Raw genomic sequence first — 16,427 nt, forward strand, 5'->3', positions numbered from 1 at the left:
GAAAGATGTCCATAAACAATGGTCCACTCAGTTCTTCAGTGAAATGAATATTCAGCAGCGCTTCATGTTCCAAGTTCATTTATTGCTGCTTTGTAAAGTGCTTTGTGTCTTAAAGGGAAACTTTTATCTGAATCATAAATAAATACATCAAAATAAATTAAAAAAAAAGCCAAGTTTATAATTTCATCCCAAACTGAAAGAAAGAGGAGGACAGATCCTTTCATGTGTCTGGGGATTTAACGATCTGGCTGGAGCAGTCTGAGGAACAGTGGGAGAGGAAGTGTTTAAATAAACAGAAATCCATGTTCTGAACTTTACTGAAGACACTGAAGGATTTTGATATGACTCCTCTTTTCATGTGAATCACAAACAGTCTGTTTATTGTAGAGTTGTATCATTTGGACTGACATAAAGAGACAGCATCACTGAAATATAAATGCTATTGATGATCTTCTGATGTTCAGCCTCCCTCTTGTTTCTGACAGCCTCTGCTAAATTCAAGTTTTTAACCTTGTTAACATGACCGAAAAGCGTTTTTCTGTGTTACGTGGTGTGTCATGAAGCCATTAATGCCAAGGCTGCAGATTTCTGCTTTGAATCTCCAAAGCCACCCCCTGCATTCTCAGAGGGACAAGGTCAGACAGCCTGTTTTCTCTACGTAGACTATTTTCAGGACCCAATTTTTATTTCTTGCAGGGTCACGCTTAAAGTTAATTTACACTTTGAGGAAAATATGACAGCTAGCACACTACGGGAAGTAGCCATAAGAACTATCCATAAACTCGGTGGAGCTAGCCAGGATCTCCAGAGCCAAGGGATTATTCTGACTGTAAGAAGTCAAATAACACAAAGAAGTGGTTTGAGCTGCAGTGACACTATATAACACAGGTACATTAGAATTTGTCAATAGCACAAAGCTCTGGGTCCAGCTGTCTTCCTGTCAAAATTATTGTCTCTGTCTAGGGATCAGCTTTTATTTTCTTTTTCAAGACTATTCCCTGAAGTTGACACTGAGAGGAAATGGCTGGAGGAAATTCCAGCAGCTTCAAACAGATCAGTGTTTATCAAATCTGCAGGGGCTCCTCCCTCATCCAATTGAAAACATAACTCATCTGCCTTATGCCATTGACAAAGCAGCAAGTATTCATGGCACATATAAACATTCATGATAGTTTTAAAAACCACAGCTGGCATTAACATGTGACGCACAAAATGTTGTGTTTGAGATTTAAGAAATTAAACTGACCCTGTATTTAATTCCTATCATAGCTGCTGTGAGTTCTTCAGGGCGTGGGACAAAACCTGACATCACTGAGAGCTTAAAAGTCCTTCTCTTTGAGTAACAAACAGCTGCCCTCTCTAAGAAATAAAAAAACCCAACATACTATTGAGAGTACGTCTGCTGTTAAAATACAGTGCAGCATTAGTACTTATCTCCATTATCAGTCTCATAATCTACAATAAGTTGATCAATGCTAAACAAAACATTCTTAAACATAAGGTTTCTCATACAATGAAAGATGTAGATACTTCTAAAAGAATTCAAATAATCTCGTTACTGTGGTATCATTCCTAAGCAGCATTAAGATATTTACAATTAGGGTGTAGAAGCAGTACGTTAATATGTAAGAAAATTATTTTAAACACACCCCATAAAATATTTGTACAAATAAAGAAAATACAGTTTATTAATGTAAAGTATTTTTCAACAGTTAAAACTTCTCCTGTGAAGATATTTTTACTTTAACTGATATACGTTTTCCTTTAGTATCTCTTTCTTTTTACAGCAGCCACCATTTGTGGCTGCCTCAGAGGAGTTATGGATGATTAAAACCACATTAAAGACTTTAATAACCACAAGATGGTCTATTTTAAAACATTTATTTAAGTACATATACCGTTTAGACATTTAAAAAAAAAACTGTTATTGTTTGTTTTTACAAAATTGCTAATGTATGGGACTATATTACAATTTTATAAGGTTTCTTGTGAGCAGTAACCTTGGAATTTGGGTTATGAAAATTTTATTGATCAGGTTTTGATGCATTTACATCAAATGACAATGACTATTTGGTAGATATGAAATCATTAGCTGATATGTAAATGTAGCAATGATTAATGTAAACATTATGAAAAAATCTTAGTTATTTACAATACAATTGCACAGAGTATTGCATTGATGTGACAGATAAAAAGCCTCCTGTCTTTTTACGTTTAGTGGTCAGTGAATCCTGGCATGGGGAAGGGCCTTGCAAATAGCTCCACTTGCTGGCGGAGCTCTGCAGTGCGTGAGACTGTGTCTGGGTCTTTCAGCAAGAAAGACTTGAAGTTGGCCAGATTTCCTGTTGGGGGCAGAAAGAAAAGCTAAATGATGAATGTCATACTATCTTTTTCAAAGCACTTCATCCAGTGTTCACCTTGCTCACGAAGCAGCAGAAAGCTTAAAGGATAACTGCGGTATTTTCAACATTAAGCCTCTTTTCTGAGTGGTCTGCAATGTTTTAGAACCCCCCTCACCGCTTTTTTTTTTTTTTTAAACACTTTATTTATAAAGTTTTTCAGGTATAAACCACATATAAAACACAGAAAAAATATATACAACATAAACAAACAAACAAACAAACAACAACAAAAATAAATAAATAAATAAACTGTCAGCCCCCTCACCGCTTTTTTGATGTTTTCTGCTGTCTCCGGTATTTGCCTAATTTTGATTCTTCTCAACCTGCTTCAGAATGGCAAGTCATGTGCATGTCCAAAAAGGTCCGTAAAAGCACCATAAACGTCCGTTTTCAAAATCATCAACTCACCGGAGTGGTTACTGGTGTGCACTGGTAATCCATATCAAATTTCGTTGCGAAAAGTTGCCTCTGTCGTGTTTTATTTGGCAGCTCGTTCATGCTCGATCTATTTTCTTAGCCACCTCACAGCCGTTGATAAACTTCCGCTCAGCAGTTGAATCTGACTTGCTATACTCCACACCACTTGATGGCGGAGTAATATCAACGAACATCCAGTCTTCAATAGAACTCAATGGGATTTACAAAATGTCAAATAAAACACGACAGAGGCAACTTTTCGCAACGAAATTTTATATGGATTACCAGTGCACACCAGTAACCACTCCGGTGAGTTGATTATTTTGAAAACGGACGTTTATGGTGCTTTTACAGACCTTTTTGGACATGCACATGACTTGCCTTTCTGAAGCAGGTTGAGATGAATCAAAATTAGGCAAATACCGGAGACAGCAGTAAACATCAAAAAAGCGGTGAGGGGGGTTCTAAAACATTGCAGACGACTCAGAAAAGAGGCTTAATGTTGAAAATACCGCAGTTATCCTTTAATTCAACATGTCATGAACCTATGGACAGCTGGATCAATACTAAGTTCCCACAGAAATGAGAACCTATCTCACCAGTCTTCCTCTTCACATCTAGAGCGATTTGAATCCCTTCATCAATGAAGTCCACAACCTTTTCAAAGTCTGCTTCTTTCAGCTGTCGAGAGGTCAGAGCAGGAGTTCCTGTAAAGGGGGATGTCAGATAAAAGTAAAACAAAAACTAAAAAATGGCACTACTAGTTAGATCACTGCTGATAAAGTTGACTAAGATGTTAGTACTGGTGCATTTGTGAAACTGACTGATGGGAGACCAACACAGACAAATACAGTGACCAACTAATGTCTCATTTATGCTCAACATTAAATACACAGACGCATACAGACGGAGCCTTCCGTCCGTCCTCGGTGTTAATTCTGTGCGTATTTTGGTACGTTTTCAGAGATCTTCCGGATGTGTACCCAAATGGAGCAGTCTCACTGGAATTTGTGGGAGTCGTGTTGCCCAGTATAGCTCATGTGAGACCAGTGAAAGGAACAAACAAGAAGAAGACAAAAACAGAAATGGCGGAACTTTTTGACGAGAGGCTGGGCGAATGTTTAACGGAACTGCAAACGCATCTATGATGTTACCTCACCTGGACATAGGGACAGAAAACTCATAAACAGTTGGGAGGAGATTGGACATCGAAACTAAGAAGTAAACTCTGAACTCTGCACTGCCCTCTGGTGGATATATTGCCTAGCAACCATGCCAACGTAAACCATGCCAACGCACATGGGAGTGTGTGGGCAGTGGCGCTTGGCAACGATTGAAACGGCCGTACCTACTTACGTACGGAAAGTGAGTGTAAATGAGCCTTTAACAGTCAAACAAAGACACCAGAGCAAGAAGAAAAATAGTCTGGTATCACAGAGTCCAAAACATTAACTGAATGATATTTTCCATCTGAACAACGCTTTGCCTGTACCTGTTCCAAGAACACTACATTTTCAAACACTCTTCGTAAAGTCTTTACATTTATGAACTTGCATACCAAGCCTGAGTCCTCCTGGAGTGAGGGCGCTCTTGTCTCCAGGACAGGTGTTCTTGTTGGCAGTGATGGACACCAGCTCCAGGACCCTCTCAGCTCGAGCGCCATCTATCCCACGTGGTCGAAGGTCAACTAAGACCAGGTGGTTGTCTGTTCCACCTGAGAAAAGGAGGAGGATGTTTGGTTAATGGTAAACTTAAATGCAGTTCATTTTAAACACTCAGCTTTGTCTGATGAGGTGAATAACTCTGTGAGTTCCCTTCACTCTCCACCCAAACCTTCATGCTGACACTGACAAAAATTGCCACTGCTTCTTTAAAATTCCACTGATATTGCCTTTTTTTCCATTCAGCTGTCAAGTGGCGGTTAAGTGAACTTTTCCAAAGTCATAAAAACAGAATGCAAATTAGGTGAGAGTGAATGAAAAAGCAATTGCATCAGGTACCTGAGAGGTAGAAATGCAATAATAACAGGAAAGCTGAATCCAATTTCTTAGCTGGAAAAATAATACAGGTGTTTTTTTATATATAATGTAATTAGTACGAAATGCGTACCTGACACCAGGGTGTAGCCTTTCTTCAGCAGAGCATTAGCCATGGCTTTTGCATTCAGCAGCACTTGAGCAATGTACTGTTTGAACATGGGAGTTGAAGCCTGTAGAGAGAAAATGATGTAATATCATATGAGGATATTTCAAATGACATTCACTGTAGGACCTGTATGTTTTATACATGAGCTATTGGAATTAAAATGGTTTTTCAGTCTGTTTTCCCTGAGGAGAACTCTCTCTTATTAGATTTTTCTGGATTATGTTGAATATTGGTGAGTAAAATAAATATCTGGACCTGTTTTAGGGCAACAGCCACCCCAGCAATAGCATGGTTGTGTGGTCCTCCCTGAAGTGATGGAAATACAGCAAAGTTCACCCGGTCCTGGAGGTCATAGAGCAACTCCCGACCTTTCACGTCCACAGACCGCACACCTTTCCGGTAGAAGATCAAACCAGCCCTGCAGAGGGGAGAGAAAAAACTAGATGCCCGTCTTCGAAGTGTGACAGCACTGAACAACATGTTTTCATGTTGCTATCACCATTATTCTGTTATAGATGTAAATCATTTCCATATCAGCTTCTGGGCCCGCACCTTGCTCCACGCAGGGACTTATGGGTAGTGGAAGTGACAAGGTCAGCGTGTTGAAAAGGAGTGGGAACAGCTCCAGCTGCCACCAGGCCACTGATATGAGCCATGTCAGCCAGCAGGTAAGCATTCAGCTCCTCACACAGCTGAAAAACATACATGCTCATTTTTCAGTGTTTTCAACTCAATCTCATGGCAGAACGTGCAACAGCTTAGTTTGCCCACAGTGCAAAACAATGCAGTTTCACAACAGAGAATCAAAAATTGTACAGTTTAAGTACAGCTTAGCTTTCGATACATAAGCATGATTACACTCACTATGTAGATCATCAGGTCTAGTCTACAAATCTACTGACCTTCAGGCAACAGATTTGTGACTTGTCTTGCATGTTTTGCACGGTGCTTTTATAAGTGCAAAGAATTTCACTTGGGATTCCTTGCTTTTTTTTATTATTGTTCTCATATTGTTAAGGTGAGGAGTTAAAAGTATGTGGTTAGGTTTAGAAAATACATGTTTCAAATTATAAAAGTCTAAATGCTCATGGCTTACACATTTTACTCCTCGTGGGTCATGTTGCCCATCATGTCAGACACACGACTAAGTTTTGGCTATACGGACAATTTTAGCTTTTTCTATTATGTTTTTTAATTATGTTTTTCTATTATTGCTTTAAAGACTTAGTAAAACTTGTCTGAGAGTTACAAACTACTACAATGATTTCACAACGACATATATATTAGAATACAATATGAGAGAAACCTTCTTCATGCGAGAGTAGTCGATCAGACGAGCGTAGGCACTGGTTCCTGCAATGATGAGCCTGGGTCTGAAAAGCCGGGCCGTCTTCTCCAACTGGTCATAATCGATCAGACCTGTTTGAGGCTGAGATAACACAGAACACCTGTCAAAAAAACCCAAAAACATGTGTAGTAGTATTCCTTTTGTTTGCTACAGACTACTCACATCCAGCTTGTAAGGCATGGATTCAAAGTAAATGGAGGTGGCTGAGATTCTCTTGTTGTCTGTCATGTAGCCGTGTGTAAGGCTGAAATATAGCAGAATAGAAAAAGTACATTCATATTTAATCTCACCAGTCTGAATCCTTATGTATCCCTTATGTGATCCTTGTAAACAAATTTTCAAAAAGATTTTTATGTGACACTTATGTGACGTCTTTTTGTTTCAAAAACCTTCCTCACCCTTAAATTGCATGATTTTACATGAATTCATCTGCTCATATTAAGACTATTAGGTTATTGGCTGAATATTTTTATGAAGAAAAATAATGTTTTGTTACTTATTGTCAGTGCTGTTTGGCTATCGATTGTTAGATACTTAATATAAAGAATACACAATGTTATCTTTATATCATTGCAATGTCACAAGGGGGATTTTTCATGCAGGAAAAATCAAATAGCGGCTTCAATATACATTGAACTAAAATGTAATATGACTATGAATTAATATTTGTTTATTTTTTCAACATTTTGGGAAAAAATTAGATCGCTGGTACTGTGACGATCCAAAAAAGTTGGATCTTCACCTGTTAGCCAATCAAAGAAATAAACAACCCAGAGGTTCTACTTTTGTGCATCTCTGGCTAAAAGAGATCCACTCACTGTCCACCATCAGGCAGGTCCAGACCCATGATGCGGTCGTGAGGCTGCAACACAGATGTGTAGGCTGCAAAGTTGGCGGGAGAGCCGGAGTATGGCTGGACGTTGACGCCCCACAGATTTGGGTCCAGACCAAAGATGGCGAGCGCTCGCCTCTGACACAACAGCTCAATCTGGTCAACAATCTCAGCACCTCCATAGTACCTGAGAGAGACCAAAAAAAGAAGACAGAATGAAGAAAGAGTACAAGTGAAAGAGAAAGCTATTTATGTATCATTTATAGACTATAACATTAGTCTTGTGCATTACATTAGATCATACTGAGGTATTTGTATTCTGAAGTTTTACTTTGTTGTATTGAACTGAATCATTATCTTTTAAATTATATTGCATGATTCAGTTTTGTAAATAATCACGTATTGTATTTTATTGTATTGTGGTATTTTGTAAATTGTGTCCACAAAGGTGATGACCACACTGTAATAATGTCTTAACCCTAACCATGATACCATTATAAGTCAACTCATATTGTACTGTACCTTAACCTGTCCCACCGTATGTGCCTATATTCTACCATATATTAAACAGCATCATGTTGTGTTATATCATACATACCGTAATGTGCTGAATAATATTATGTCGTATTGTATCATGCCAGATCCTTTCATGTTATATTGCATCACATTGTATGCTATCATAATATAATCATGTAATGTTTTACTGTTTAGACTTGTGTTGCAGTATTTCATACACATTTATATCGTGGTACACTGTGTTGCATTGTATTGCATGCACATGTGCCATGTGAGCAGGTGTAAATAGTATTTTATTAAACTGCATCAAATACAGTGCACTGAAAGTAAAATTAGCAAGATTTCTTAAAAAATGGAATATTACAAAATTTCACAGATATAAAAACCTTTTTAGTGATCTAAAAATACATTTTGTGAAAGTGTATTATCTGTTTGTTTTTTTTACCTTTGTCCGGGGTATCCTTCAGAGTATTTATTGTTCAGGCAGGAACCCTGTGCCTCCAGGGCTGCACGGCTGCAGAAGTTCTGATGGGACAAATATGCACAGTGTCAAGATCTGTACGTTACATTTTTCTTTTTAAATTGTTCTTTTATATTTAGGACACTGTCATGATTCCTGTGCAACCTTTAATTTGTTTAATTTATTTCTATTTCAGCAAGGCCAAGAGAGTGTAATCACAGTATAAACACGGGTTATCTGGTATTCCTCAGTTCACATTGAATTTGAAAAGAATAATAAACTTGAATTTGTTAAATATGTTGTTTAAATGTTATAAAGAATAATACAATCTTTTGTGTGGGAGCAGAGGGAGAGTGGAGAGTTAAAGAGAAGGAAATGGATGCAAATTAATTTTCTTTGCTGTCTCAGTCTCTTCTCTGCTCCCACTCTCACTTCAGCTATTTTTTTTCCTCTCTGTCTTTTCCTCTATCCTCTTCAGCCACCCCCTCTGTCTTCTTATTGTACTAAACCTGTCACTGTTCAGGGATCCCTCAATCATTCTAGTGAGGTTCAAAACAAGTCTCCTGCGTCACATGAAACTTAGAAATTTCTAACCACTAAGTAGACACACAAAAACACACATATATACACTGCTGCCCCTCCTCCTCCATCTCAACTCAAAATATGATCAATGGAAAACTTCTGTTAGGACGCTGATGGGACCATTTGACGGCGCTCCTGAAGGGAATCTTTTAGATGTCATTGTGACTGTTAGAGCTATGGATTCATAATTGCCCAAGAATAAAAGAATAAAAGCTGCTGCTTCTTTTCCCACCGCTTCTACTTCGATGGAATCAGTGAGTTGTTAGGAGGGAGCTCAAAAGAAACTTCAGGACTCTAAAGAAAACAGTTAAATTCTAGGGACAACAATTCTGGTGACTTGTTTTTTCACTGCTGAAGGAGGACCCTCTGAGGGTAAGCTCAGAGCTCAGAGGATAGTTAAGAGCGTCTTCTAGTCTACTTATTCCCATCCTAAATCCTTGGAACAAAACATACTGCTATATTAAAAGCCATTAGTTCTATAGACATGGAAATCCTGAGCAAATGTCTTCCACAACCGATAATCAAATTTGATTTAAATGTATATTGGACAGTATATTTGTGAAGTGATAAGGCTGCTGTTTGTTTTTTAGCTGCCAAAACATCATCCATGTTCAGAATGTAGCAAGCAAGCTGAAAGAAAAGAGGGCGCCTACCTGAGGAGCTAACTACCTTAAACAAATGATATAAATGCTGTTCAGCATTGAGCTGACCTGTAGAAGCACACCTGCTCCTCTGCACTGCTTTCACACACAAACTCAATATGTGATGCAAAGAAAAAGCAAATATTTAAACAGTAACTTTTGAGTCTCTACAACAGACTGGCAGTCATCAGAGTTTACATAAAACCTGCGTTTAAATGTTTTTAGCTTTAAACTTATAAATAGAGGAAACTGTAAATTTATGTACAAGTGCTTTTTTTCCTCTTTGGTCACTTTATGGTGGATTGATCAGGTTTCTATCTTCTTCATTTTTGTATGTGGGTCTTACCTCTGACGCAATGAGCTCCAGTCCCCGACACTGCCTGTCTTTCTCCTGCTGCAGGAGACTCCACATCTCTGGGTCATCCTGGGCCAGGCTTTCCTGTCCCGTCCACCCGCCTCTGCTGCTGAGGCTTCGCCTGCATGACTCTGTGGTGATCTGCCCCTCTCTCCCCAAGCATCCCGAAGCCCTGAGGAAGAGGCGCTGCAGCATGGGGCAGAAGATGAACACAGAAGAATTTTAATTGAAATATACACCTCATGAGTCATAATTAAAATGATGTTCTCTAACACAACATGTGAGTAAATGTGGGCAGACCCTGGAGAGTGATGTGCTATATTTCATGCTTATTGTGATAAGTTCCAAGTTTTTTTTTTTTTTTTAAAAAGAAGACTTAAATTGTCTGGGCAGAGTGAAAAGGTTCTTGGGGGATTCTTTTTTTGTTGTTGTTGTTGTCCAAGATTGCTCCTTTGGGGTCCTTTGAAGCCATCATGAATTGTAAGCTTGCATGAAAAACACTTTCATCACTTAAGATTATAATACTTTCAGCAGGGGTTTAGAAACCAGGGAATTAGAATAATATGTCTTTTGATGTTCTAAACAAGACATTAAATGAAAGGCAGTGAAAAACCAAACATGCTATTCAGTGGAGCAGTTTTGGAAAACCTTGGACTTGAAAGGGTATGTGGGCTGACCAGGGTCTTGTTTGTTGAAGCCAGCTTGTCGTTGCATGATTGTTATGTAACCACGCACCAGTTTGGCCTAATAGACAGATTACTGTTGAAGCATACAAATATGCTGAAGTAAGTCTTCTTTCAGCTTTAATCTTTTTTCTTTCTAAGACGTGAGTATGCTTTGTGGAAGAGTTGCACAAAGTGCTCCCTACACAGTCAAATTATAATACAATAAAAAAAAATAATAAATTGAACACACTTTTCTCTTTTGTGCAAATATTTTGAAATTACAGCAGAAAATCATACATCTTTAAAGCAGACAGTTAGGGTAAGCTGAGGTGTCAAGCTGACCTAGTTTGCAGTAATAAGTGATTAAGTAACAACTGCTCTTACAGGCAGGGACAAAAAAAATCTCTCAAATCAACATACATGTGATTCTGTGTGTTATGAATTATAAGAAAAATGTACTTACCCGCACTGACTGCCGTAATGACAGAGAAAACATGTTTGTGACAGCCGAGGTCTTGGGAAAACTGAACACTTCTAAGGTACAAAGGGTGCATGTATGACTGGAACAGAGCCAGGGACATGCGTACTTAGTGGCACTGATAAAATGACCACTACAGTAAATAATCTTTTTCATCTCACACTGTATCAGTTCTTTAAAGATGAAATATCTGTGTGATAGGAGCTGCTTCTGTATAAACAGGGAAGGAGTTCATTTTATGGTTAAAGAAAAAGCACCTAAAGTCAGTCCATGTTCATAAAAAATCTCAAGATGGTTTCGGTCCTACATATGTACAATATCTTGTTTTATTGGTGAGCTAAGGACTCATTAATAAGTAAAGACACCAGTTGTATACCGTATAAGATTTTGCTAAGTAAATTTTCAAAAGTACCACACAGAACAGAACACTGTTGTAGCTAATGAGAGCGTCACAGACAGGATGAAAATGTGTTTCGAAGTTAAAAAAATCTGAACAACACAATCAATCTGGAACCTATAATGAGAACTGAATGCATGGTTTTGAAGCATTTATGAAAGATGTATGAACGGTGAGTGTCTCAGTTTTAGCATCTCTGAATCTTTCATCCGAGGTGCTGCTGGTTCTGCTCTGTTTGAAAGCTGTGATCCGGGCAAACTTTCTGCACCAGCCTGTAGTCCGTGCCAGTGAAGGCGATGAAGATGCATATAACCTTAAACGGTTTGGCACAGATCCAAGCTGCTTGGGACTGGGTGTTTTCGGAGTAGCAGGTCTGTCCCGGGTCATACATGCAGGGTTTGGTCTTCTTGGACCGGTTGGTTCTCTGGTACTCTATGCGGCAGTTGAGTTCGGTCACCATCATCATGTCCCGCTGATGTTTCTGCTGTTCAGAGGGAGTGGAGCTGGTGGACTGAGAGGGGCTCGGGAGCTGCGATGTCAGATCTGGAAACAGGACGGAGTTTTTGATGTGACTGCTCCGAGGTGTAGGATCCAGGATCTCCCATCCTACAGCTTTGGAGGGCGGGACAATGCTGACTGATATGTTCCCCAGACGGGAGGAGTTATGGCGGAAGTAGACACTGAATGTTCCATTGATGTGATCTACAATTTTCCCAGTCACCAGGAGGCTGAACTTCACTGTTTTCACATTGAAGTAAAAATTACCCCATCCCAGGATCTTCTTGGCCTTTGGGGATGTTTTAGCAGGAGGTTTGGATTTTAGAGGAGGGCGGTACAAATACTGGTCAGGGGCCTGTGAGACGTTCTGAGGCCAGCCGTAGGGGCTAAGTGAGCCGAAAGCAGGTGTTTTGTGTTTGGTGGAAATAACCTGTAAGTCTTTGGAGACAAGTTTAACCTTCAGTGCTGCCCCCTCAGCATCATCCCCTCCTAATTCATCCTCTCTCCACTGTTCACTTTTAAGGTCCAGAGGTCCGGATGTCTCTTGGACCTGAACAGAGCAGAAGAAAAATCTTAAACACTCTTTGGAAAACAAAGACTTCCTCATTTAAATGAAGAAAAGGCATGTGGATACTGTAGATCCTATTATAGTGGTTTAAACACCACAAAACACAACAATAGCCAAAAAAACAAGCACTGCATTTAACAATGATAGAACAGGAAAAAAATCCAGTTTTGCACACACATTTCAATTACCATTATGACATCTCAGAAAACAACCAAAAAGCAGAAAATGCATTTTTTGAAAATAAAGAACCAAACAAAGAAAATCAACATTTCGGAAAACCAAAAAACTGAAAACACGAAATCCCAAAAAATAAAGTAAAACAGTAAAGAAATAACCCACCTAAACAAAAAAATAATGATACTTAATAAAACATTCTGCTGCTTTTCATTCAGTGCTGACAGTCATACAAAGCATGTAGAGTATGTTTTTTGACAGAACGAGTGGATTTTTAAATTTCATTCATATATATTTATATTGGAGCAGTCTTAATATCACACCATTCTACAGATGTTTTCGGTGCACATGAATTTCACACATATGAGCTTGTGGGTTCCCACTCTGCCCATTGGCAGACTGTTTTAACCCAAATGTGTCAATGGAGCAAACATCAATAAGAAGTATTTATTTGAGCAAGCCACTAAATCCACTTCCTTGTGATGAATCATTCACTCTTTTGATTTGGTTTCAGTCGGTGTTTACACACCCCAAACACTGGTTAGATGTGGGCACTAAAAATACCTTGCTAGGGTTAAAAAAAGATTTGGATTTGGAAATAGATTAAATTTTTCACAACACTATTGATACATTACAGCAAGTTTTTTTTTTTTTTTTTAATCGGTTGCCTAGGTGACACTCCAGGATGAGATTTCACAGTAGGATGGAGTAAGGACACCCTTCTTAACCCACCAGAAGGCACAGCAAGTACCTCCCAGCCCATACATATGTGCCGTGACAACAGTATGAAATGGCACGAGGAGGTGAATGATAAAATCTGTTCACTTCATTGTAATTCAGTGCTCATTTTCTGGATGTCTACCAGCTACTACTGTACACTGTCTGTACATACTGACTTTTAAGAACTTGTCATTGGGATTGTAAAACAGTGGGTCACTGACATTGTGTAAAAAAGTCTGCTCAGTGTCACACAGAGATGAGAGAAAACAGCCTTGACCACAAATGATCACAAATGAAGGACAGTTTAACTGTGGCCATATAACACATTCGCAGCTAATCGATTGAAATAATTATTTTTCCTGGATTCATGCACTGAGGAACACCCAAAATTGAATTTGATCAATAGATAATCTCCTTTAGGCAAAGAGGTGCAGTCATTTAAGACATTTTAATTTGGCCATCTATTCACAAACGCCATCTCCCATTCCCTTGTTAAAACTGTCACTCATACCTTTCATCGCAACCTTGATAAAGGACAGGCTTATTAATCAATATTGGAATCGAAAGAGATATGGCAGGTCTCTGAAGAATCAGTTAGATAACAGACATTTTGAGCACACTGTGTATGAAAAGGTCCACAGTGCTGAAACTGCTTCCAGCGTATTTTCCACATTGAGCGTCTCTGCAAAATATGCCTCAGACGTCTCAAAAAAATCCATCTTTACCTTCTCTTCTTCATCCCCCTCTTAAATAAACCCAGTTTCCATTCCTATAAGCGTTTAGACTGCATATTCGAAATAAATAAAGAAGGAGGTAACTATTTTTCTTCACCCCTATCTCCTTTGTCCTTATTCCAATAACTCTGTTTGGGTCTTTTTTTCTTGTGAATACACTTTATAAAGGTATTTCACACACACACACACACACACACACACACACACACACACACACACACACACACACACACCCATGTACATTTATTAGCCCTTTCTCAAGATTAAACAGCATCATTGAACAGCTTTCGGATTAGGTGTAATTTTGCAGCACTTGTGGTAATGTTACATGCTTTGTAAATTGCAGTTGTTTTTACGATAACGGTGTGGTTTATTGCCACCATCTAGAAGAGGACATCAGTTACACAGAGGAAAATCTCCTCCCAACTGTCTCTCTCAGTTAATAGAATTTCACTGAAGATAGGTACTGGTACTGCATGTTTACATTGATGAAGTAGTTCATTTTAAGCCAGGTCGTGTATTAAGATACAGAAAAACAAATAGAACGAGTCTGTAGCCAGGATGATATTGTGTGGAATATTCGTCAGATTCACTGCAAATTAGACATGCAGAGCTGCGACATGTTTGAACATCACGGATGAAAAACTAATTGGAAAGGTGCCTCATCTTCTGCCATGAAAAGCCCATTTTAAGGGCAGACTGTGCATGCAATGTGAGAGATCAGTCAAGGTTATTTATGCCTGTTGTGCAATGAGTTCTGCACACTTGTTGTGAGGAGCTTGATTCTTGTTTTTATCGTAATGTGTCAAAGGCAGAAGGAGGTTTAAAATTATTCTCACTTGGATTTCAGAATAAACAGTTCCCGGGGTATCATTATTTCTCACTGACAAGTGGGATCCTCAGCACTCCAAAACCACCCCATCCCTCTGTGCCAATCTCGGCCCTCTCCTGCAACCATGTGAGCTCCAGCTGTGCCTATTGTTACAGGCCTGAAAACCTCCAGGTATGTGCTGTTCTCACCTAGCCTAATTGGAGCTCACAGTGTGACAGCCGTGCCACTGGCTCAGTGTCAAGATGCCAGCACAGTGACTACAACTGAGCAACAGCGGAGGAGTTGATGCAAGCACAACACACGACAAGGCACCTGCAGAGGTTAAAAAAAATGAGAAACTTGAGAGGAGTATTTGCTTTATTTTAAGGCTGTGAAAAACATTCTTGCCACAGGCTAAGAGTATCCTTAATGTGACAGTTTTTAAGACTTAACAAGAAATGAAGCAACAAGGTTCAAACCCTATGGAGATAAAACTTGGGCAGACAGACGAAGCCTGTGCAGTTATTTAGTTGAAGTAATAAAGCACAAATGATCATTTTCTCTTGACATATTCAGTGTTAAAGTAATGTGTTACAGTCAGCTGAGTGCACATTAGGTTAAAAAGTTAAGGTAGAGACAGAAGAACAAATTAAATGGAAGAGAATTACAGCCCACAAGACCGGCAGCAAATTAAAACTGTGCGCGTGGAAATTCAAAGAAGGGAACTTTGATCAAATCCTGAGACACTCTTATTTAATTTCTTACATTTTTTACAAAAATATCTTAAAATCCATTTTCATGCATAATTTGATGATTTTAATGGAGCTTCAATCATTTATACAGTCAAACCAACTCGAGTTCTCACCTCTTTGAATAAGAATGAATTCCTCACCAAGCAATGTGACCACGTTATTTATTGTCTTTTAAAAGTACCATAAGTTTGGTAGAATTACAGGTGCGCACATTTGTTCAGATACTCAAACACAGAACACTCACGATGAAAAGAACAGCGGAAAGAAGAAAGCAGCTCAATCCTACAGTGCAGCAGCGTGATGAACAGTGGCAGAGCAGATCAATTATATAATAAGAATTAATTCATAACCTTTTTGTTTTGATAGTCAGAAATACATATAAGGTAAGTAACAAGCCCCAGTGCCACTCCAGCAACTCTTTGTGTGAATAATGAGCGGAGCCTCAGAGTAGAGCAGACTCACCGCTGAGGGAAGAAGCCACAGACAGGTGATGGCAAAGTTCAAGCACAGAGCCCTCATTTTCCAGCAGCGTTTCTCCATCCACAGAGTCATTTTGTCTGCCCCAGTGATTTACTGAGTTAAAGCCTACTCTTACTCATCTGCAGCGAGCGCCAATAATCCACAAGATTTGAAGTGAATACTCTGCTCAGCTCGCCTCCTCCCTCCCTCCCTCCCACTGCGTCTCTTCCTCTTGCCATTTTTTTCTTTCTAACTCTCCTTCTCAGCACACACAACTCAACTTCGCACGAGCAAACATTTCTTAAAAAGCGTGTTCTCTGCAAAATTGTGCTCAGCAAGTAAAAACCCAGGGGAGGACAATTCAAATTTGTCGTAGACTAATTGATGATAGAAACAGCGGAGCTCTATATATTCACTCACAGACACACATATACCCTTCCCTTGCCTCTGTGCTCATTTTCACCACCTGGTCG

The 16,427-nt window shown here is 39.1% G+C and overlaps 2 protein-coding genes across 2 annotated transcripts; both read right to left on the bottom strand.

Annotated features, from left to right (window-relative positions):
- Positions 1 to 1,903: 1,903 nt before the first annotated feature.
- Positions 1,904 to 10,997, bottom strand: LOC142390732 (serine hydroxymethyltransferase, mitochondrial-like). The gene is made up of 12 exons (XM_075476382.1): positions 10,827 to 10,997; positions 9,690 to 9,884; positions 8,106 to 8,185; positions 7,131 to 7,331; positions 6,475 to 6,556; positions 6,271 to 6,393; positions 5,517 to 5,656; positions 5,220 to 5,382; positions 4,929 to 5,028; positions 4,378 to 4,533; positions 3,419 to 3,526; positions 1,904 to 2,342 (listed from the first exon to the last, which is right to left on the bottom strand). Exons 1-12 carry the CDS (start codon positions 10,995 to 10,997, stop codon positions 2,215 to 2,217), a joined length of 1,647 nt encoding a protein of 548 aa, XP_075332497.1. The 3' UTR covers positions 1,904 to 2,214.
- A 418-nt stretch (positions 10,998 to 11,415) lies between these two features.
- Positions 11,416 to 16,090, bottom strand: LOC142390728 (neurexophilin-2-like). The gene is made up of 2 exons (XM_075476378.1): positions 15,958 to 16,090; positions 11,416 to 12,286 (listed from the first exon to the last, which is right to left on the bottom strand). Exons 1-2 carry the CDS (start codon positions 16,045 to 16,047, stop codon positions 11,444 to 11,446), a joined length of 933 nt encoding a protein of 310 aa, XP_075332493.1. The 5' UTR covers positions 16,048 to 16,090; the 3' UTR covers positions 11,416 to 11,443.
- Positions 16,091 to 16,427: the final 337 nt, after the last annotated feature.

The sequence above is a fragment of the Odontesthes bonariensis genome, chromosome 10, assembly GCF_027942865.1.
Source record: "Odontesthes bonariensis isolate fOdoBon6 chromosome 10, fOdoBon6.hap1, whole genome shotgun sequence".
NCBI classification, from domain to species: Eukaryota; Metazoa; Chordata; class Actinopteri; order Atheriniformes; family Atherinopsidae; genus Odontesthes; species Odontesthes bonariensis.